This window comes from Meles meles, chromosome 12 (assembly GCF_922984935.1).
Source record: "Meles meles chromosome 12, mMelMel3.1 paternal haplotype, whole genome shotgun sequence".
Classification (NCBI taxonomy): domain Eukaryota; kingdom Metazoa; phylum Chordata; class Mammalia; order Carnivora; family Mustelidae; genus Meles; species Meles meles.
This window is the reverse complement of record NC_060077.1, coordinates 52,164,924-52,189,741: the sequence shown is the minus strand read 5'-3', so window position 1 is coordinate 52,189,741 and position 24,818 is coordinate 52,164,924. Positions and strand designations below refer to the sequence as shown.

Here is a 24,818-nt window from a genome sequence, read left to right as displayed (position 1 = left end):
TTTTTTCCCCTACTTTAATGGACAATGAGTAAAAAGAGAATTTTGCCGTAACAAGAAAACTAATAAACCAGATTCTGTTACTGGGTGAAGTATATTTACCCAATACATAAAGATCTATTATTATCACCTACAAAGGTATTGCCAATTGGCCCTCTCCCTGAGCTGGTCTTCCTTCTTTTCTATAACCTTTTCCTGTGACTTCTCACCTATAAACTAATTTTTCTGGGGAATTGTTAGATTTGGGGGGAAAGGCAGTGAGCCTAGAGTGAGTGTAATTTTTGAGAGCAAAAAAATGTATTATAAAATGATTTCTTGTATGTTTTGTTATTAATAAAGAATTTGAAGTAATAGATACCACCTTAAAATGACATGGAGAACTTTGGTTGCAGTGAGTAACCGTCAGTAAGACACAAGTGCAGAAATCTGACTTCTGAGCTCAACCATAATATTAGAATTCCCATGTAAGGTTGTTTCACACAATGGCCTAGGCAGTTATTTCTTCTCTTAACTGAATCAAAAAGGTAAACAAGTTTTATTTCAATTCAATTGGACACCTGTTCCTGTGTTAAATATTCTAACCTACAATCTCCCTGGATAGAACTTGATGCAGTTTAAAAACTGACACTCCTTTATTTTGACTTTTTGGCCCTGCTCCTAGTGATTGCTCTTTTAGACATCAGTGTTGGTCCGAGTCTTTCTGGTGATAGGTGACATCTCTTTTTGAAGCTTATGACAGAGAAGCAAGGATGAGAAACAGGACTGGTTTTCTGGGAAGAGATGCTGTAAGTTTGTAACTGAAAAAGGGCATGAGGTGTGGCCTGTTCTGTCTCTGATAATGAGCTCACTTAGTCTCTCATTTAATATGATTGTCTTCTTGATCCTCAGATCAGGTCGGATAGAGATAAAAACCTTTCACTACGGTATAGCGTAACTGGACCCGGAGCTGATCAGCCTCCAACCGGTATCTTCATTATCAACCCCATCTCAGGTCAGCTGTCCGTGACCAAGCCTCTGGATCGTGAGCTGATAGCCCGGTTTCATGTAAGATTTCAGCCCGCTGATAATCTGTTGTATTAATACCCTTCTAACTGTGTAGAGTTTAACATTCGCTTCTTCTATGGGTCTTAGAGCTTTGATACTCACAGGTTTAATACTAGAAATAAGCTTTTCAATTTGTTGTCATGATTTCATGGTTTTTATAGAATTGATGAATGTTTAGGGTAAAAAACAAAACCAAAAAAACAAAAACCGCGCCAAAGAAGAAAGTGAGATTGCCTCAAATCTCCTCACCCTTTACATGTTAGTGTGGCTAAGGACTTAGAGGAACAAATGTACATGAAGGAAGTCAAAGAGTCAGAGATTATTGCCTGTGAATTATAGAGATCACAATGCTTTTAATGACTGCATAGTATTCCATTAAATGTGTCGGCTATTATTTTAATGACAGTTTCTTACAATTTCAGTAGACATCTATGTTTGTCATCTTTACCTATTCTTCTTGGTCTGATTGTTACCATGAAATAGTCTTAGCAAATGGATAGTACACTTTAATTTTATTTGTTGGCTGTATTCCTTCCAGAAAGGTCTGCCATTTAGATGCTCCCAACCAGAAACTGAGATTTTCCTTTCTCTCATAACCCGGCCAAGACATGGTTTTGTCAATCTGCCGATATGAGCAATCTATTCTTAGATATATTGTCTTATTATATTTCTTATGTTCATTTTTATGCTCTTTATTTTCTATTTTATTCATTTTCCTATTTAGTTATCACTTTTGTATATAATTAATATGTTCATATTTTTAAAAATACGTATATATTTGAAACTGAGTTTTCCAATTTAAAAATATTAATTGAAGTGAGGGTTTTAAAACTCAAGAATTGCCTAATCAAATTCCAGGAGGCATTTTTCTTTTCTTTTTTTCTTAGCCAGGCTTACACATTTCCTGGAACAAGATTTCAACAATTTTTTCATGAGTTTAATATAGAAACCTAAGTTGGTCTTTATTACTTCTCCAATTTCTGCATGAATAACTAAAATTTGCAATGAAATTATCATTTTTTAAACAGAATATATGCACATTATAAAAACTTCCAAATAATGCAGTACTAATGAGAAAGTAAAATGATTTGTAATCTCAGTACATAAAACCAACCTGTTTTTCTTTTTTTTTTTTTAAACAATTTGGTGATAGGCTGTAAGATGTTTTTCTTTGCCTAGATTCATTAATGTATTCTTTGAAATTGGCATCATTCTCTGAAACCAGCTTTTGTCACTTTTGCAATCAAAAGATTTAGCATCTTTCCATGTCAGTAAATAGTTATTTATTTATAGCAGCGTTTTTGATTGCTTCAAATGATTTTGTTGAATGAATGTAATATAATTTTAACTAATTACTTATGGATAGATATTTGGGTAATTTGGTTTTTTTATTTTACTTTTCAACTATAAATAATGTGGCAATGAATATTTTTTTCTGTACATTTGCCCATTATATCCTTGGAATAAATTCCTAAAATTGGAATTATTTTAATAAATATAGTGAAGTTATTCTCTAGAATGGTTGTGTTATGTTGCATTGCCTGCCCGCTGTATAGGAGATATATTTTCTCCACTCTATTATTCCGGGCATTATTTACTTACCGAATTATCGTTGGCAGTTATCTCAGTGCTTTAAGTTGCCTAAGCTGAATATCTAATCAAAGTGAATTGCCTATTCCTGTTCTCTGTTGAATTTTGATTTTTTAGAGGGGAGGGGCAGAGGGAGAGGGAGAGAGAGAATCCCAAGCAAGCTCCATGTCCAGTGTGGAGCCCAACACGGGGCTCAGTCTCACAAACCTGAGATCATGACCTGAACTTAAATCAAGAGTGGGATGCTTAACCAACTGAGCCACCCAGGCGCCCCTCTCTGTTGAATTTTCTTTGGGAATTGTTTACCCTTTAGACTTACTATTAAGAACCTCTTATCTATTTGGGATGTTCATGTTTAATTTGTCATATATTTTCCTCTTTTGTTATTTGTTTTTAAACTTTGTTAATAATGTCTACCCTGCTATAGTTCTTGCATTGTAAAATTAATTGTTTTTCAATTTTATCATAAAGTCTAGTTTTAGAGATAGTTCTAATCTCCCCAGTTTTATCTGTTGTACTTACTTATTTATTTTGGCATCTATATTTTTAACCTCTGTGAAGTGTATTTTACTAAAAGAGGAGCGGTATCTAGATGTACTTTGTTTTTGCTTTATAGATAGCCAGTTGTCTCATGTAATGAATCAGTATTCCCAGTGGCTTATCACTGATACCTAGTCATTCAAAACTTTTTTTGTGTTTGTTTTTAGACTCTTACACTGCACAATAACATATTTGTTGAGTTTTTGCACTTATAAAAACTTCTTAAATATTGAAGTTTTGAAAATTGTTTAAATATTGATACTGTGGTAGAACAAGACTCTTATAGATCTAAATAGATGAATAAGCATAGGAGAAATTTTTAAATGTTTTCAAGGGGTGCTTGGCTGGCTCAGTGGGTAGAGCATGTGACTTTTGATCTCATGGTTGTGAGTTCAAGCCCCATATTGGATGTAGAGCTTAAACAAGTAAAATGAGAGTTTTCTTTAAAAAGAGAGGGTGGCGCCTGGCTAGCTCAGTCTTTAGAGCATCTGTCTATTGATTTGGGAGTTATGAGTTTGAGCCTCACAGTGGGTGTAAAAATAAAGAAAATTTTTTTAAACTCTTGAGTACTACTTGAGTACTACTCAACGTTCCCTTCTTCCAAAAGACTTGATTGTTTCATCAGCCAGGTCTTCAACCAGGTTTTTTTTTTTTAATCCTTCAGGAACACTTAATGCTAGTGCTTTTTATATTGTTCTAAACTATAAAGAAAGAAGTAAAACTTCCAAACCTTTCATAAAGACAAAGTGTCATTAATACAGAAACTTGATAAAAATAGCACATGATAGACCGGTCTCTAATTAGACGAGTCTCAGATTTATGAATATAAAGAATATCAATATGAAAATTCTAGATAATTCTTCCTGTATGAAGTCTCATTATCTGAACTCCTGTGGTTAAAACGGGAAATAAATATTTTCAGGTCAGTTTCGGGGTAAACTCTTGCGCTACAGAGTCTTACTGCCAGGACAGAAGAGAACAACACTCATAAAAAAATAGAATCAATTATAGAATTGCAAGGATGTTTCAGTGTGAAGATCTATTAATATGTGATATATTAAATAAGTGAAGAAAAATTATTTTAGAGCTGTTGAGAGGCAGTAATAAAATTTGCATTGTCTCATGTTAGATAACCTCTAAATTTTTTTTAAAAGGGGATATATTGATGCTTCTTTAACTTGATGAACCATGCCCAACAGAATCCAACAGCTAGCATCATACTTAACAGAAAAACCACAGAAGCATCCCATTAAAAAGGAGCAATTCAACGGAACACTACACAGCTACTGAAAAAAATGTAATGGATCTCTGTGCGCTGGATTAAAAGATCTTGAGGCTATTCTACCAGGAGTAGCTGAGTGACTATATTTATTTAAAAAGAAAAAAAAAAAGATAAAATTCTTAGAATACCAAAAAACTCAAGCTTGGGAGAGGATCAATTATCTTACATACTCACATACTTTTAATGTTTATGAGTGACTTTTACAATTTAAAAAACCCCACTTAGTGTCAAAATTCCCTATGCACACTTAATTCTAAGTTCTCTTCTGTTCTTATAATCTCTACGACTACTCTGTGCCCAGTACATTTTTAATTACCCTGACTCATATGTACAGATTTAGCAAAAGGATTTGGGAACTGGACAAAACTGGCTTTGGATATGGGCTCTGTCAAGAGACAGAGCAAAGTTAATTGGATTTTCTAAAGCTCAGTTTCTTCACCTTCAAGCCCTTATCATTTCTATCTCTTTCTTTTGTATATGGATCAAACCAGTTAAAATCCATAAACCTGAGCAGAATGCCTAGCAAAAAGTAAGTGTTGGCTCTTACCTGCTCTATCTATCCTAATCACATGAAGTTTGGCAAACTTAAAATTTTTTTAAAGGTTTTATTTATTTTGGTGGGATGGGGTGCAGAGGGGGAGAGAGAATCTGAAGTAGACTCCATGCCTAGGGGGGAGTCTGACACGGGGCTTGATCCCAGGACCCTATGATCATGACCTGAGCCGAAGTCAAGAGACAGACACTTAACAGACTGAGCCACCCAGGTGCCCCTGGCTAACTTAAATTTTGATGGGGAGAGTAGCTTTTTTTTCAGTTTCTCTGTTCGCCCTCGTTATTTTCTTAGCATGGTGATTGTATATTTTACCTTCTCAAGTGAGACATACATTAGTAAATAGTTCTGTTTTCTAATTATTTTTGCAGTTGAGGGCACATGCAGTGGATATTAATGGAAATCAAGTGGAGAACCCTATTGACATTGTCATCAATGTTATTGATATGAATGATAACAGACCAGAGTTCTTACACCAGGTTTGGAATGGGACAGTTCCTGAGGGGTCAAAGCCTGGTGAGTTTAAACATAATAATTTAAAGATTCAAGAAATGTCATGTAAGTCAGCACTGGTTGTAAACAAGAGAAGAAATTATGTGAACCTTTTGGTGTTATTTTCTTTCTTGCAAAATGATTTTAGGGAAAAAAGAAGATAACAGGAAAAAAATTGATAGAAGAGACAAAGCCGAAAAACATCACTTCCCATTTTTTACAATATATACACTATAGTCTCTGATTCTATATTATAGGATCTGTGGGATCCTTTCATTCTACTGTCGTTGATAAACTCAGTGTGGCAAAAAAAAAAAAAAAGTGAGCTCCAGAAGACCAGGGCTTTCTGTTCATAAACTGAAGATTTTATCATATTAGTCGGAGCAGGAAGTAAAACTTGGTTGGAGAGTCTGAAAGGTACTTGGTATTCCTGGGCTAGACAGTGAGGTAAAGCCAAAAACAGAGAGGGGGCTTGGCGACAGCTGAGTTTACCCTGGATATTTATTTTGGGATGATCCTAATGTCTTCTGCAGCCCACACTTTTAGACCAGTGGCATGGAAATTGTCCTAGCCTAGAAACAGGAGTTGCCAAAGCCTTTCATCATCATGCAGGGATGTTTGACGACAATTTTAGACTCCTGTCCTGAAAACACTGTAGACTTCAGAAGAACAAGGCTTCGAAGGCCAATTTGGTTTGAAAAACTAGTGGACAAGAAAACAGTGGGCAGAGAGGTGGGAAAAGATTGTGTTTCACCAGCCTCCCTGAGCTGATTTGGTGTTTAGAGAGATTTAATTAGCTACGTGATTATTATTTTAATTTTGTATTTAAAAGAGCCTCAACATTTAAAAAGGTATTATGTATTACCTTTGTCCCCTATGCCAGTTTATGCCAGTAGCTCCTTTATGTATATACCAGTTTATAGATACAATCACACATGCCTTAGATTGGCACTGTCTCTTGCTCCAAATGTACCTGTCTGTATCCTCAGAAAGGAAGTTCAGGTGGGGGGAAGGGGAGCTGGAGAGGGAAGTTCAGCCATCTTTGGCTCCTCCTGAGTCACATTGCAGAGTAGCTTCCTTTGGGATTTTAAAATACAATAAAATCAAACAATATTAAAACATATACATACGAAAACACAAGACCTATATACATATTCTAAATATAAGTGAAGATAAAGATTTTTTTACGTGGGGTAATTATTTTTTGTTGTTTTTTTAAATCATTTCTTTCATTTGTTCTTCTGTTGTTTCTAACTTTATTAAGGGCACTCCTTCATGAAAATTGTTAAAAATGAACCATTAAAGGTATTATGCATTTGATCATGAATTTCCACCAAAGCATCCTTTAAATAAAAGACTCAATGTTAATAAGAACTAAAGACATTTCATGCATGTATTTCCAGTAATCATTCTGTAAGGATCTTGAATTAAACAGCATTGTAATCAGTATTTGGTTCAATGTCCCGGAAAATACTTTTTTTGTTTTAACCATTCATTTGTTCGTGCAGCAAATGTTTATAGAGTCTGTGCTGTGTGCTAGTCACTCTGTTCTACCACTCTGGGCACAGCAGTGACACCCTACTTCCTAACTCTAATCCTAAACCCTAACCCTAAACCCAAACCCTAACCCTTCCCTACTGGAGCTTACATTCTAGTAGGAGAGAAAAATAGAAGGCAAGAAAGCAAGCACATATGCAATGAAGTTTAAAAAAATAACAAGGGTGTAGAATGGGCACATAGTCAAAAGTGTCTCACTCAAGGGACAAGAACGTGATCAACCCCTCGTGAATTCTGGGGCAAAACTGTAGCACGGAGAGGTTTTAACGTAGAACTGAGCTCAGAGCACTCATGAGGAAGGTGGGTTAGAGATGGAAAATTTTATATGCTAGTTCTTATAAATATCCCACAGAACAAACCTTCCTAAATAGTAACTACTTTTCTCTCTACTTCTAAATTACACAGGGTGTGTAACTAGTTTGAACTTATTTGATTCTAATGCATTGTTGATTTTCTTTCCAAAACATCTAATAAATTGAAGTCCCTGAGTTTGTTACAGCGCTCTTGTAATCTCCTAGGAAATAATGAACCACAATGCCAAACTCCTATTCAATGTACCAAAACAGCAATGCATGGAATGGTTCCTTATGACCTGAGTAAATGGAGTGTGCATCGTTACGCACACAGCTTACTTTCAGAAAGTGACTTAGGCTTTGAGGAGAATCATGCTCAGCATGTCATTTTCGATGTTATTGTATAACAGAGGAAAATACAGCAAAGGGAAAGTATCGATGGACCTAAAATACGTTGCTAATAGCATCTGTACTATTATTTGCATTTTATATGAATAAAGGTCTGAAGTGATCCTTTCTTTGAATTGTATAATGAACTTATCTTCTAGGTTATGGGAAAAAAATGGGTGTTTACAAATGTATACATTTTTAATGATTTTCCTTTCAAGGACCTAAACCATGTTTTGTATTTTTTTTAAGGTGAGGGCCGTTCTTATCTGTAGCATTTTTCATTCAATCTAAATGACTAAATGTTTTGAGAAAGTGAAATTAAGATCGACCCAAAAGGCAAATACACCTCTTAGGTATATCTGTTTGGGAGACCCTGACTTGCAGGGTGACCATTCATTCTCCACCTGTCCTGTTCTAGGAACATACGTGATGACGGTCACTGCTATAGATGCTGATGATCCAAACGCCCTAAACGGAATGCTGAGGTACAGAATCCTGTCCCAGGCTCCAAGCACCCCTTCGCCCAACATGTTTACAATCAACAATGAAACGGGTGATATTATCACAGTGGCAGCTGGACTTGATAGAGAAGTAAGCCAACCAAAAACTATCTGAATTTGTTTTTAATCTTAAAGGTATACAGTATCCCATGCAGTTTATCTCCAGGTAATCATACATTGACAGTATCATTCAATATCAATTTCTCAAAGAAATCTTGTTGTGCTGTTTTGACCAGACTTGAAGTTGGTTAAATGGTGTATGCGTACTGGATAGATCGTGCTGGTCTGTGTACTATTTAGTGTGTAATCGACCAAGTCAATTAGATGTATCTGGTACCTAATTTTTAAAATCCTTGCCATTTTCTCAGTTTTCCCTTACAGTCAAAGGTTTTTGAGCAATTACACTAAAAACCATGAACAAATAATGTGTGTATTAATTTAGGCTAATTTTTAACAGTCATACTGTTTTTAAGATTTGTATATTTGTTTTGCGTGTGGGGGCAGAGAAGGGCATAGAAAGAGGGAGAGAGTCTCAATCAGTCTCCATTCTGAGCACAGAGCCCCACGTGGGGCTCGATCCCCCGACCCAGAGATGATGACCTGAGTCGAAACCGAGAGTCAGGGGTTTAAACGACTGCATCATCCAGGTGCCCAACAGTCATATATTTAAGAGACTACAAATAATGTGTGTGCTGAGGTATTTTGTAGCTTTTCTGGATAGCCTGGTTTAGTAAAAAGAGATTATCTCCTTTATTAGAACTTGTCCCTTAACTCTAAAATTGACTTCTTAACAAGTTTCAAGACCAGCAATGGCATTAATTCTACTGACAAGCCTTTAAAGGTATAAATGGAGAAAAACAGACTTCTGGCGTGATTTTTGTTGAAAAGGCATAAAATGTTGACAGCATTGAAATACCATGTAGAGTCATAGTCTGAAAGGGGATGGGCATTTCAGTTAATTTCCAATGCTCATCTCACTGTGACAGACCTCAACCCACAGTCCTCACACACACCTCTGTGCTTTTGTTCATGTGATTCCTTCCACCAGGAATGATTGCACCTTCTTTTTGTCCTTGAACCTTCCATTTCTTCATGTCTCAATTTAAGCCCCACTTCTATCCTGTCCCCAAAACCCTGCTCCTAATGAATATTTTACACTCTCTATGCTGTTCTGGCCATTTTCTTAAGAGATTCTCAAGGTCATTATTGACCATCAGTAATCATTGTGTGAGTGAATTATCAAAGTACTAACTCATAGATATTTGTGTTTTGTAGGTTTCTGGCTGAGCCCACTTTTACAGTAATGAGACCTCAGATTATGTATGTCAAAAGGAAACATTATGCTTTCATAATAAATACTATTGACAAGGATTTCAGGAGTTGGTTTTTATGATGTTTTATTTGCCTCAGTAGCATTCACTTGAATTGGGTCGAAGAAAACATTACTATTGCAATTAATTATATAGGCAAGATAGTGCTAGAAGCCCTTTAATGAAGTAGTACAAACAAATCAAGTTTACTTTATTCACAACTGAACTGAGCTGAGAGCCTTACTTAGGAGTTAGATGTATACCTAGAACATTGTACCTATTAACTTCCAGGTGTAACCGATTCTTTATCCAGGAATAATCTGTGTGGGAGATAGTTGAAATTTAGTGTTTGCAGTAGTGCTTTTGTTCCATGATCCTTGGAACTTGTGTGTCTTTTCACCTCTTCCAATTTGTATGACGCACAATTCCTAATGCCAGTGAGCTCAGCATGCGTGCATAGTTCTTTTGAGAATAGGGGTTATTTTTTTTTAAAAGATTTATTTATTTACTTATTTATTTATTTGACAGAGATCCACAAGTAGACAGAGAGAGAAAGAGGAGGAAGCAGGCTCCCCACAAAGTAGAGAGTCTGATGTGGGGCTCGATCCCACGACCCTGGGATCATGACCTGAGCCGAAGGTAGAGGCTTTAACCCACTGAGCCACCCAGGTGCCCCAGGAATAGGGGGTATTTTTTAACGTTCTCCCCTGAGTGCCAGGTTGCTCACTTACTGTGGAGGTGTATAGCTTATCCCCCAATACGAATACTTCTCTCTCATTCACACTGTCCTCGTGAGATACAGAAGTGGGGCTTCATCATGTTTGCACACAGTGGTATTCTTATCACATCAAGCTGGGCTGTTTGATGACAAGGAAGAGGCACTGAGAATTAAAGGTCGTTTTACGCCCGCAGACCGGCCATATTTAAAAAACCAGAACGACTGCATTTAGTTTAGCGGATGAAAGCCTGATGTCGTACCCTAATCGTGGTTAGGTTTATTTTGCAGTGGATGGAAGCCGCCGTGCCCCACATGAAACGAATGTGGGAATGGATTAGAAACGATAGAATCGTGTGTGAGAAATAGCTTCTTGACAGTGAAATTATTAAACACAACAATAAGTTACCAGAGAAAATTACAGAAAACCTTCCTTTTCTGAAAGTCATTTAACGAGAAAAAAAATGTATCTATCTCAGATGGTTTATGGTAATTCTGCCTGAGGCCAGGGATAAATTACTCTGACTTCTTCAGGCCTGGTGCAGGCCTGAGTTTCTTTTATTTCTATTAGAATTCACAGTTTTCTCACTGTCAGAAGTAATTTCAGTTGTCGTTCTCCCAGGATATATGACACCTACAAGTGACTGAACTCCTAATCATTGAAATCCTTACTAAGATTTGGTTTTTTATTCTACTTTAATCTGTAGGCTTAGAAAAATATCAGTTCTCCAGGTTGCTTTAACTTGGCTATGCTTCTTCCTGGCACTTTCTTTTCTCTACCCCTTTCTCTTGGTGTCTTTCACCTGCCCTTCTTGGCTACGACTACTGATGACTAGCCCTCTGCTTCAGTGGGTGTAAATCCTGGGACTGCCTGTTATGGGCTATTTGACCTTCACTGTATTAACCTGAAACTTTAGTTCCCATATCTGTGAATGGGGATAAAAATATTACCTCCCTCATGGGATGGTTGTAAGGGTGAGGTAACACAAGGCATAAAGCATTCAGCACTGTGTCCAATAAATATTAGCTATTTTTTTCCCTTGTTGCCATCATAAATCCAGCCTGGGCATCTACTGGGTGAGCACTATCATTTTGGCTCCTCAGCATTGTTTTCTCATGGCAAAGAAAGAATGATACTTCTTGTTTTCCAAGTCTACCGATCCTTTCTGTTGCACTCTCTGCTTCACGTTCTGCGTTCCACTGTGTTGGTCTTCTCTTCCCTACAGGTTGCCTTCTAAAACCCCATGAGTAGTTTCATAATCTGTAAACATGCTGAGTCTCCCCTGTGGTAAAATGACTCCCCACGACCCCTAGGATGACGTCAGAGCTCTGTAACATGGCGCTCCAAACCCCGTATGACATTAGTTCCAAAGCCTTCTTTGGTCTAACCTCCTGGGATTCCTTGCCTCCTCTTGAGGAGCAAATGAAGTCTGACACTTATACAATCACATGCAACTCCTTGTACAAATCTTCTGTTCCTGTGATTTCCTCTGCCTGGAGAGCTCCTTTCCCATCTCTTTAGAGCAGGGTGACTCTGAGAGCCAGTCCCCAACCCCTCCCTGAGCACCCCTAGTAGTCTCTGTATTCCCTGAGATGGGCAGAGACTATGTCACATAGACATTATATCTGCCTTCTTGTTTTCACTATTTGGTGAGGCTGATGTGCTCCTTTTTACCCCAAATAGGAACCCTGAGGAAATGTTCATGTTCTGTGATTTTCTCTGTGTTTGCCACACGTAGTCTTTGAAAGGACAGCCCACACTTTTGCTCAGCTACCACTCCTTCCTCATCTTGACTTTGGCTTTCTGCCTGCGCACCCCACTCAGGATGCACCCTTGTCACGCACATATTCTCACTTTATAGGAGGGCACTCATATAGTGGAGCAATTAACAGTGTAGACTCTGGACTCACAGACACATGGGTTCAAATCCTGTCTCTACTACTTATGGCTGGGTGTCATTGAGCAAGCTTCCTTGCCTCCCTAAGCCTTGGTTTCCTTATCTGGAAAATGAGGATTGAAAAAAAAAAAAAAAAAAGCCACCTGCCTTACGCAATAATTGTGAGGACTGAATATGATAATGTATACTGCTTAGCAGTACCTCTGGCATGTAGTTAGTACTCAGTCTCAAAAAATGTTATTTTTTTTCTTACCAAGGCCCCAGAAACTTGTCAGCATACAGTAAGCATTCAAAAAAAAAAAAAGAATTTAGACTCCAGAAACACAAGGTAGTATTTACATCACCAGACATCTAGTAGACATTCATGAAATGTGTGCCAACTGAATGAATGACCACTATTCTCACTTCTTCATTCGCTCATATCACTTTAGTTCAGTGTTTCAAAGTGTGGTGCCCAGGTGTGATGATTTTTACTGATACATGGAGGGATGCCTCTAAGAGAAAATTGGAGACCACAAGTCTTTAGCTGCTACTCCATCAAGTAGAGACTGCCAGAGTGCAAGGATTATATTGTGTTTATTTTTACAGTTATATGTATGGGAGGTGATGCTGGTCTTCTATTTATGATAATTTAACAATAAATTAAGTTTTTTAAAAGGGAGCAAATGTCAAGATTAATGTTAAGTGACTCATGGTATAGAAATATGAGGATATGGCAGTATTGGGAAGATAATGTATGAATCACTGTAGTTTGGGAAACTGAGCTAGTTTTTACTCCCAGTATATGATTTAATGAATAAATAACAGCTGCCATGTAAATAAGATTTTTTTTTTTCCCAAACCTGGGAGGATTTCTATAGTATAAGGCAAGGCCCAGGATTTCTCATCCATTCACCATCCAACCACCAAGTCAGAAGCATTTATCACTTGCTTACTCTGTTCAGACATTAGGCTGTATACCAGTGACTCAAACTTTGACAAGACAGGGGCCTGAGAAGGGTGTGTGTTTGTGTCTACATAACCAGGAGGTTATGGACGGGGAGTAGCCATATAAACTAGAAACAGTAATAGAGGGTGTATACATGATAGGCCAACAGCTCTGCCTCTAGGACTCTCTGAAGTCATCTCTGAGGTGGCTTTCCATTTTGTATTTACCAGGCTCAGGGTGACGGGAAGGGGACTGAAGCCCAGAGTTTCTCAACCGTGGCACTATTGACATATTGGATTGGATAAATCTTTTTTGCGGGGGCCTGTCCTGTATATCATAGGATGTTTAGCAGGATCTCTTGCCTCTATGGCCATCCATTAGATGTCAGTAACAGCCCCCAACTGTGACAACCAAAAATGTCCAAGGAATGATCAAAAGTCTGGGGTGGGGGGCAAAATTACCTCCATTGAGAACCACCATTCTACCCTGAGGGAAATACTGAAGGCAGTGGTGTAGGGTCACGATAGGCATTTGAAAGTAAGACACAAAGAACTTAAGGTGTAGAGTAAGTGGATGAAGGGTGATACATAACTTTGAGAAGTTAAAGAGATGAGTCACAAGGAGAGTAGGATTGATAGCAAACAGTTGAGTTGAGATTTTACCCACCTAGAAGAGGAAGTAAGGAGACATTTTTCAGCAAAGGCCCCGTGATCAGATGTGGGCTTGAGGATGGGAAGTCAAATTATTATGGAATCTAAATGTCAGTCATCTAGAACCAGATGCCTAGGGTCTAAATTAGGCAAGAAGCCCTAAATAGTTTGGTTGTCTAAAACAGGCTGTCATGTCTTTCTTACTAAATGTAAGAGCATTTTACCAACCAAGCATTTGAAAATGGAGATCATATTATTTACCAAGTTGGAATTTTTTTTTGAAGAGACATTGTATTTTAGAAATAACAATGTTCTTTTGTACCTTAAAGATTTTAAGACTTACTTAAAGTGGTAGGAAATTTCACATATTAGCTACTGATGCCAGTATTTCATCTCAGTGGAAAATTGTATATATTATGCTTATATAATTTTAAAGTAGACATTATAATTTAAAGAATAGACATTAACAAAGAGCTCTATTTCCATACAATATCTGTGGGTTGTTTTTTTTTTTATCTTCTTTAGCAACAACAGTAAGAAAAACCTCTTCCTTTTTTTTGAAAATGTTCATCTGCTTCTGTGAATAGCAGCTAACAGAAATGGCATTTCAAAGTCATAACAAATTTTTATTTTCATGATTTTCATCTGGGAAGCTGAACTGAGTGCCCTATAAAATTCTCTCATTAACCATGAGAACATTAAGCTGAAATGACACTTGATTGGGAAAGGAAATCATTGAGAAATATTTTAGCTTATGTAAGCATAAATTATGGTGAGGTGTTACGGGTTAAGAAAAAATGTAAACAGCTCAGCTAACACTCACTATTCCTTTGTTTGTTTTTTTAAATTCAAATAAATGGTATTTTCTTTTTTTAGGAAGACAGATAAATAACTGCTAGAGTTTAGCATTTGGGTGGACAGGAGACTTAAAATCAGATATGTGGGGTTTGGCTTTTTCTCCTACCCATTTCTTCTTCCTTGCCCTTCCCACTAACAACTAAATCAAAAGCTACAATTTGTGTCTGTTGTAGCCAAGCTCCAGAAACCCCTTAAGAATGGCCATTCATAATGTTACTTATATTTAGAATCAGGGAAAACTGTACTTTGCCGTGACAGTTTATTTTTGTATGAAGAAGTGAGTTTTGTTGTTGAGAAAGCTTTAACATTTATAAAAAAATATATATATTTTTTATCGTGCCAATTTCCACAGAGATTTCAAATGACTTTAGAAAATCATTTTGGTTAAGTTGTCCTAATACAAAGTGTATTTGTCAGCTAGTGCTATAGACTTCTCAGACAGGCTCCAGATAGATATCTAAGATATCTCTTAGATAGAATGCAGCTTAATTTGGCTCCCCCTTTTAAAAATTCAGTTCGGGTGGCGCACCTGGGTGGCTCAGTCCATCAGGTGTCTGACGCTTGGTTTCGGCTCAGGTTAGGTTCTCGGGGTCATGAGATCAAGCCCCGTATCAGGGTCTGAGCTCAGCTCAGAGTCTGCTTGAGATTGTCTCTCTCTTCTTCACCCCTCTCCCTGCTTCTCTCCCTACTAGCTCTTTCTTAAATAAATAAATAAATAAAATATTTTAAAAATTCAATTGGAATTTAAAAGTAGTGATACCTGTCTGGTAATGACTGTCTACATGCAGATGTATCTGTGTCCCTCATAGGTATGTGGGCACAATGAACATTAGGCCAAAATGGAAATCTTTTGAGTATACAAATATTAAGCACCACTGTGTTCCTTGGTTATGAATAAGGACATAAAATAAACCGTTTAATTAGGTTTTAACTTAAGAATATATCTCTCCTGCATAGTTGTAAATTGTATGTACTGATGGAAAGTAGGAGAAAACACTCCATAATCCTGTTCTAATAGAACATATATGAGACCACCTTAAAAGAAAACATAGTCTGTGAAATGAAATCTGTGAAATGAAAATGTAAAATGAAATGTGTGTATATATACATACACACACACGCACACATACGCACACTCTATCAAGATTTTTCATTGTCTGTAGTATTCTAAACTGGGTAGAAACTAACATATGAGAGAGTAAACACAAACCAAGTGACTTGAATGCTTGATCACAATGTTGCGAAGTTCAGAAGAAAGGGGAAGGTTGAGACCAGATGGAAGTGTCAGCTTCTCTGTGAATTTCACACATCTGCAATGTGATCTTTTCCGCAAGTAAAGGTGAAAATATACAGTCGCCTCTCTCCAGACAGGAACCAGGCCTGTGCTTCTCAAGCTAAAGTCAGCTCCACTTGGGAACTTTCAAGCAATGTTAATCAGAATGAATGATGCTGAGTTTTCTGTGTGTAATAAAGAGCTATTTACAAAACAACTGCTGTGTCTTCTTGAGAAATTAGTTTCATCTAAGGTGTGATCTTTTTGTCTTTTTAGAAAGTGCAACAGTATACATTAATAATTCAAGCTACGGACATGGAAGGCAATCCCACATACGGCCTTTCAAACACGGCTACGGCTGTCATCACGGTGACAGATGTCAATGACAATCCTCCAGAGTTTACTGCCATGACAGTAAGTACAGACTTTCACTCACAGAATTTAGGTCTGTGGTCCATTACTGAGAAGTTTTGTCATGAATAATAAATGCATTAAATAGAGGTGGAATTTGCTTATCCTCGTCGTAGACTGGCTACTCTCTCGGACGTTTGCTGTCACCAGGACTTTTAAATGAGGCGCCTAAGTAATTTGTTTTCTCCTAGTCTCCCAGGTCCACTGATGAAGTTGTTAAAATATGCCACCTGGAAGAAATGGCCTAAAAATACTTTGTGCTGTTATAACAGAATATTTATAAATATTTTCAGGTGCAGGAAACGGAATGGATATTACATGACTGATTTATGCCACTTTGTCAAGCATATAGATACATTATCTCTTGAGGAAAATTATTTCCCTTAGACAAGTCCTTTTCTCCAGCCCTGAATTAATCACCCAGATACTCACAAATGGATACTAATTTTAATATTAATGAAACTATAACATCATTTGGAAGAAATTTTGACTGCTGAGAAAAGTGACAGTATTTTTAAAGTTAAACATAAATGCTGTGATTACCTGCATTACCGATTTCCTCATTTAGTGTGGGTAATAAAGATTTAATGGAGCAGTAAAATCAGGGCAGTGTGGTCATCAAGACACCCTGTCCTTCACCAGTCCACGTTGCTCCTCTTGACCGAGGTTTGTTTTTCTTGCAGTTCTATGGTGAAGTCCCTGAAAACAGGGTAGATGTCATAGTAGCGAATCTAACTGTGACGGACAAGGATCAGCCCCACACACCGGCCTGGAATGCCGTGTACAGGATAAGTGGTGGGGATCCTACGGGGCGCTTTGCCATTCAGACGGACCCAAACAGCAATGACGGCCTGGTCACCGTCGTCAAAGTAAGTGTCCTTGGGCTGCTCATCTCTCTGACCGGCAGCCTGCATCGACCAGTACGTGCTCCCTAGTCTGTAGTTCCCTTTTGAATTTTAGGGTCCCCCCCTTGAGACATCTTTAAATCTGGAATTAATATATTTTGGGGAGTCCCATTTGTTTTTTGGTGTTTTTTTGTTCAGTTTACATGGAGGCTACCTTGAGGCCAACATAGATATTCTCACCTTGTCTGTGGGAGACAGCTGTGTTTCAATCATTTTGGACAATTGTAATATTCTGAAGACAGGACTGTCCTCCACAGTGCTGACTGTGGGTGTAGTTAGATGTGTTCGTGATATGGCACATCCTCAAGTATTTGGGGGGGGGGTTCCTTTTTTAAAATTTTTTTTAAATTCAATTAATTAACATACAATATAGTATTAGTTTCCGAGGTGGAGTTCAGGGATCCATCAGTGGCCTAGAACACCCAGTGCTCATTCCATCAAGGGCCTCCTTAATGCCCACCCGCCGAAGTACCCCTTCCTCCTACCTGCCTCCCCTCCAGCACCTACAATTTGTTCCTTATGCTTAAGAGTCTCTTCATGGTTTGTCTCCCTCCCTGGATTCATCCTGTTTTCTTTATCCTCGGTGTGTTTCTTTCACTAACCAGAATCATGCCGTTTATCTTGTTCTCTGGTGGGCTTGTGGGACATGTTCTCAGCCAAGCACACTCCTTTCATCCATGATGTATTCCACAGATCCACTGTGGCTGTTTGGGTTGCCTCATTCTGCTCTTCCAATTATGCCCACTTTTGTGCACAGACTTGAGCACAGGGGCTGGAATTTGAGGGGAAGAGTGTCAGTGTGAGTCCTCGTCCGTCTGTGGTGAAGGTGTGTTGACTTGGCACTGATCAGGTGGCAGGCCGTGCACACTCACTCGGGCAGGAGGGTGGCTGGGCTGCGAATTTGGGACCCACAGGCCGATGGCATCCTGGGTGACAGGAATGTGGCTGGTTTTGCTTTTTAACTCTTGTTTTTCTGGGAGACTCTACCTCTCCTTCTCTTCTAAATGAAAGCCTTGCAGGATGGAGTATTCTTGGCTCTAGATTTTCTCCTTTCAGCCGTGGGAATTTATCGTGCCACTTTCTTCTGGCCTGTATGATTTCTGCTGAAAAAGCCACTGATAGCCACATGGGGGTTCTCTTGTATGTCACCGCTTTCCTTTCTCTTGCTGCTTTTAAAATTCTCTCATTATCACTGCTTTCGGCCACCTTATTTACTTTGTGTCTTTGGACAGACCGCTTTGGGTTGGTTTTGTTAGGGCCTCTCTGTGCCTCCTGGATGTGGATTTCCCTTTCCTTCCCCAGATTCAGAAAGTTCTTAGCTATTCTTTCTTCAGACAAAACTGCCCCCTTTTCTCACTTTTCTCCTTCTGGGATCCCTATCATGTGACTTCTACGCTTGATAGTGTTGCTGAGTTCCCTCGGTCTGTTCTCATTTTGTGTATTTTTTCCCCTCTCATCTGCTCAGCTTGATTACTTTCCAAGACCCTGTCCTCTAGGCGGCTGATCTATTCTTCTACTTCCTCTTGTTTGCTATTTATTCCAGGTGGTCTATTTTTATTTTCATACGCTGAGTCCAGTAGCTCTATTGGTTCTTTAAAGGCTGCTCTCTCTTGGTAGGGGGTCTCATGGAGGTTCTGCACTCCTTTCTCAATTCCAGGGAGGATCTTTATGAACGTTACTTTAAATTCAGTATCAGACATGTTTCTTATCTCCATTTCGCTTAGGTCTCTTGCTGTGATTTGTGTCTGTTCTTTCATCTGGGACATACTCCTCTGTATCCTCATTCTGTCTATGCTGTGTCTGTTTCTCTGTATTACCAAAGTCAGCGACGTCTCCCTCACTTGGAAGTAGTGGCTTTATGATGAAGAGGTCTCACAATGCAATGCCCCCTGTTCCCCAGAACCTGGCACTTCAGGGGTGTCTCCTAGGTGTGCTGCCGCAGGGGTGTCCTACCGTTGTGGTGGACCTATGTTTGCCTTCAGTCCCACCTGCGATGGCTCTCTGCCTGTTGTGGGCAGAGTCTGGTCCCCGTGGTGTTAGTGGGCCAGTCAGGGGCCACGCTGCACTTGAGTTGAGTCAGACCAGGCATTTACCATAGATGAAGTGGCCCCAAACTGTAGGCACATTCCCTGTGTTGTCCCCTAGAAGCTTTTGGTAGTGAGCGAGGCCTGCAGGCAGAGTGGCATGTGGCTGTCCTCCCCTCTCTGGAGTGGTGTGGCCCTCCTCTGGGCTGCTCACAAACCGTCAGGCTTGTGGCAGTGCTTTGATGGAACTTGCCAAGAGCGATCAGAGAGGGTGGATCTGCTTCGCTGTGGCCTCTTGTCTATGTCGGGCCTCAGAAAGTCAGTTCTTCCACCTATCTGGTTGCTTTCTGGGTTATTTATGCCAATGGGGGTGCTCTCTAGGCAACCACGTGGCAAGAGCTGAGTCCAGGATCCTCCTACTTTGCCATCTTCCCAGCAGCCTTTCCATTCTGAAGTATCGATCACTGATTGATAGCTATTCGAAAGGATGCCACACACCTATTATTGTCAAGGTGCCCTTTGAGTATTGACTCAGAGAACAACCCCAAAATCATCACAAAAGTAAAAGGGGATGAGTCGGGACAAACAGTGCCTGTTTTGGAAAATATTGTGAATTGATACTCCTGTTTTTAAATGCTATATTCAAGACTTTAAAAAATTAGTTCTTTTGATCTTTAATTGTCAAAAACCAAACAAAACAAACACTGAGTGCTGGAAGCAAGGGGATGTTAACTTCATGTATAATAAATGCAGAGTTTATAGCTAATGAAATCACTGAAAGAATTCTATTTTCTTTCTTTCTTTTTTCTATTTTATTTTCTGGCTTCTATACTGTCTTATTTAAAATACTTGAGAAAGGGAAGTTGAATTGGTGATTTTAGAGTGAGAGAAAAAGAAACTCTGTGTTTGAAGGTTTTAGGGAGTGGTCTAGGGTAGGAAATTAATAATGGGACATTCTCATTAGCTTTGCTCCTAATCCTTCCTAGACCAGCGTTGAGGGCAGGAGAGTTCGCTAAGCTCTTTTTCCCCCCTCAAATTCTTATGGCACAGTAATGTGTAATCTGGACCCACACTAGAAGGTGATCAGGTGAAATCAAAGTCCAGTCTGATCACTTGACCTCTGGTAACTTTTCTGTTGACAGTAGGATTCAACGGAAATTTGTAAGTTAATATTTACATTATGAGTTATTTGTGCATTGCCTTTATCTAAAGTGTTGTTCTTAGATTAGGGATTCTACAAACGAGGAGAATACCTAAAATTTTTTTGGGAGACAGCCAGAGTTTTAGTTTGCTAAGTAAAGGAACAAGAAAAAAAAAAAAAACAAGAAAAAGCCCTTCCACCTACAAATACTGTTATTTTTTCATAAGTGTGTGTACATGTCTGTCCTTTAAAATGTATTTCAAATTATGGATGATACTTTTTTTTTTAGTTTTATGAATGACACTTTTATTTTATTTTATTTTTTTAAAGATTTTATTTATTTATTTGACAGAGATCACAAGTCCGCAGAGAGGCAGGCAGAGAGAGAGGAGGAAGCAGGCTCCCTGCAGAGCAGAGAGCCTGATGCGGGCTGGATCCCAGGACCCTGGGATCATGACCTGAGCTGAAGGCAGAGGCTTTAAGACACCGAGCCACCCAGGCGCCCCTGAATGACACTTTTAAATAGAATTAAGTTTTTGTTTTATGAAAAAATTAGATTTTATAGTTTGGGGATTTATTTTGTTTGTTTTGACCTTTAGCACAGATGTAAAAGGTCTGCTGGATGAGGACTAATCTTGATCCCAACGTTCGAGAGTATAATCTAGACCTTTGGATTCTCATTTGACCTCAGACTATTTAGTATTTTTGGTTAATAATGCTGTTCTTTTTGTTTGTTTGTTTATTTTCAGCGTAACAGTGTTCATTGTTTTTGCACCACACCCAGTGCTCCATGCAGTACGTGCCCTCCCTATTACCCACCACCTGGTTCCTCAACCTCCCACCCCACCCCCCGCCCCTTCAAAACCCTCTGGTGGTTTTTCAGAGTCCATAGTCTCTCATGGTTCATCTCCCCTTCCAGTTTCCCTCGACTCCCTCTCCTCTCCATCTCCCCATGTCCTCCGTGTCCTTTGTTATGCTCCACAGATAAGTGAGACCATATGATACTTGACTCTCTCTGCTTGACTTATTTCGCTCAGCATAATCTCTTCCAGTCCCGTAATAATGCTGTTCTTAAGAATAATCAAGTTTTAAGATGTCGCTGAATGAATGCAATCAGTACAATAGTAATATGCATTATTTTGTGAACATAAATCACTGAAGTATCCGAGATTTACAAATATATTATACAAACAGGCTCAATTGTGATAAATATTTCAGTCATTGGCCATGCTAATGCATGTGTTCCAGACATTTGAGAGGAGCCTATGGTATAGTGAATGAAAAATTAATGTTTGGGAAATGAAGTTGAAAACTGTAGAATGCAAATATTCTTATTTCCTTCAAAAATATGGTTTCCTTTCTTTTTCTCAGCCAATTGACTTTGAAACAAATAGGATGTTTGTCCTCACTGTTGCTGCTGAAAATCAAGTGCCATTAGCCAAGGGTATCCAGCACCCACCTCAGTCAACTGCAACAGTGTCTGTCACAGTCATTGATGTGAACGAAAACCCTTATTTTGCCCCAAACCCCAAGATCATTCGCCAAGAAGAGGGCCTTCATGCTGGTACCATGTTAACAACGTTCACCGCTCAGGACCCAGATCGATATATGCAGCAAAATATTAGGTATCAAATGCCACTTGTGGTGTTTTTTTTTTTTTAATTTACTTTATGTTCTTTGTTGTGCACAAAATTAATCCACCGTTTGAATGAGAAATTTGAACTGGAACTAAAACGACTCATTACAGAATTATTTTTAATGCCTTGACGAAGCTTCCTGTCAGGAAATAGATCAGTGAGTTATGTATCAGGTCGGAAGTAGAAAAATGAATCTACTCATGTATTATTTGAAGAAAAAAATGTTCCCTGCCTCTTTTTTCTCTGCCCCCTTTTATCTCTTCATGTTTCATAATAACTTAGCCAGTGCTATTATACCAAACGTTGCAAGAAGTTTTCACTGCAAGTAAATGGGGGACTCTTGGAAGCTGTGACATTTCTCTCTTCTCCACACACCAGGAAAAAAAAGGAAACTCAAGCCAGAAACAAGATATAAGAGCTAATTATTTTTGCCTCACCTGTACAGTAGTTATAGGGCTGATAAAACATATCTGTAAGACTTCCAACCTCAGCAAAACCTAATTTATCTTTCCTGATGAGGGAGTAGATCATTGGCAGAGCCTACCCCACATTACTCCTATCCGCTGCTGGTGATGATAATTTTTTTAAATTAGCTCGTAGATAATTTAACCTCTTTCAGAACTGCTGCTAACAGAGAATTGCATATCTTCTGCATTTCTCTATACGTTGATATCAAGATAGATAAGTAGCTAACTAGTAGGTGTATTGAACTCCTACAACTTTTACCTTCCAAAACACAGGAAATTTTTTTCCAGTCTATATACTGGTTATCTGAGCTTGAAAAGGTTACTCTCCATTCAGAATAAAAAGGAGTTTATGCTGATAAACCTACTGATACATATCCATCTACTTTATATAATCTCCGACAGTGGCACTCTCTTTGAAGAGTGTAGTTCTGTGTAGTTCTGGTTTTTAGTATATTAAAAAAAAATAAACTTACTAATGCTTTCATTTTGTAGATACACAAAATTATCTGATCCTGCCAATTGGCTAAAAATAGATCCTGTGAACGGGCAGATAACAACAATCGCTGTTTTGGACAGAGAATCACCAAACGTGAAAAACAATATCTATAATGCTACTTTCCTTGCTTCTGACAATGGTACGTAATTAAATATGGTCATTGTATTACCGCATATGTCGTTAAAGAGAGTAGAGCCTCTCGTGAATGCATCATCGGGAAATGAGGTTTTCTCCTAAACTCAATTGTCGAGAAAACTGACCTTTATGAAGCTGTGGCCCCTGTGTCTATTTTTCATTTCCGCTGGGTGTTCTCATATGTTCCCTAACTTCTATAATGAATGTTTGCCGTGTCCACGGGCCCTCGGTGGTAGCTCGTGTTGTGATGACCAACCTCTGTAGCTCTTCTGCCCTGTGGCACACTGACTGCTCCTTTCTGCAAGTTGAGTCTAGCCTCGTGCCTCAGTGGCCCAGACACTGGTTCCTGAGGTGATCTTTTTTTTTTTTTTTTTAAGATTTTTATTTGTTTGTTTGACAGAGAGAGGTCACAAGTAGGCAGAGAGGCAGGCAGAGAGAGAGGTGGGGAGTGAGGGGATGGGGAGAGGGAAGCAGGCTCTCCGCAGAGCAGAGAGCTCGATGCAGGGCTCGATCCCAGGACCCTGAGATCATGACCTGAGCCAACGGCAGAGGCTTTAACCCACTGAGCCACCCAGACGCCCCTGAGGTGATCTTTTTTATTTCTGTTATGATCAGTCTGTTTGCTGACATCAGTTAGTCTCTAGCATTTTTTTCTCTTTGTAATTCTCTGCCTTTATTCCGCCATGGATAGGAAACTCATAATTTAATGCGTAGAGTGAGTATGCAAGTTTTGTGTGTTAGTTTCAGAACATAGAGTCTAGTCCTTTTTTTTTTTATTATTCCCTTTCCAGGTTTCTGTCAAATTCTAAATGATTGAGATTAATAGATAGACTTCTTTCTTTCTTTCCTTCCTTCCTTTGTCTTTCTCTCTCTCGCTCTCTCTTTCTTTTAGTTATATAAGACAAAAATGACTTCCATAAACCTGGTGATGGATTTATTTTGCTTTGTCAGCCCTCAGTATGACATACGTTTAAAGAGTACAACCTCTGAAGGTTCGCCTGACCATCTGGACCCAGACTCCAGATCTACTACTTCCTAACTGGGGGAATGGCAATGAGATTTTAAATATATCCTTTCCTTTTTCTCTTAACTGGGATAATAGCAGCAGTGCTTAACTCATAGTGTATTGGGGAAGGTAAGGTGTTTTGTACACATCGTTTTTAAAACAGTGCCTGACATAAAGACTCGAATAAATGTTTCTGTTAATAGTTTTAAAACTGAGTCACAACCACATTTGAAAATCGTTCAGTTCTAGACTATCAGTGTTAGCATCTAATAAAACTAGCAGGCTTCAGTTTGGTGCTCAAGATGAGCAGTTTGAAAAACGTGGCCTGTAGACACTTTTGATAAGAACAGTTTCAATGGACCTTTCTGAATCCTATATAGTAAGATTCAGTGAGATGATTATTTATCATAAATCTACATGGTGAGAGGGTCAAAGCTATATTTCTCATCCTTTCTAATGTCAGACCTCCTGTTCAAATATTTGGAGTTGAAACGTAGTAGGGACAGCTTCTGCCTTTGCACATCAGAGCACAGCATGAGTGTCTGTTTTATGTTCTCACTGCATGTAAGTGGTCGCTTTCTTCTACGACGGAACTTAAAGCAATATATCTTGCACCATTATGTCGAGATGTAAAGAGCTGTAAAATTATATGTATGAATGTTGGTTGTGCATTACAACCAGATTTGTCATTCAACCAAGGTGGATATTTTTCTAATTGAAAGGGCATTT

The 24,818-nt window shown here is 38.7% G+C and overlaps 1 protein-coding gene across 1 annotated transcript in view; it reads left to right on the top strand.

Moving 5' to 3' along the window:
* Positions 1-24,818, top strand: part of CDH2 (cadherin 2) — a 215,763-nt gene that overhangs the window by 154,917 nt on the left and 36,028 nt on the right. Inside the window, exons 5-11 of the mRNA XM_046025814.1 lie at positions 886-1,041; positions 5,375-5,519; positions 8,154-8,326; positions 16,144-16,281; positions 16,962-17,147; positions 21,720-21,973; positions 22,945-23,087. Of these exons, the coding sequence (XP_045881770.1) occupies positions 886-1,041; positions 5,375-5,519; positions 8,154-8,326; positions 16,144-16,281; positions 16,962-17,147; positions 21,720-21,973; positions 22,945-23,087 (1,195 nt within the window). The remainder of the gene's footprint in view (positions 1-885; positions 1,042-5,374; positions 5,520-8,153; positions 8,327-16,143; positions 16,282-16,961; positions 17,148-21,719; positions 21,974-22,944; positions 23,088-24,818) is intronic.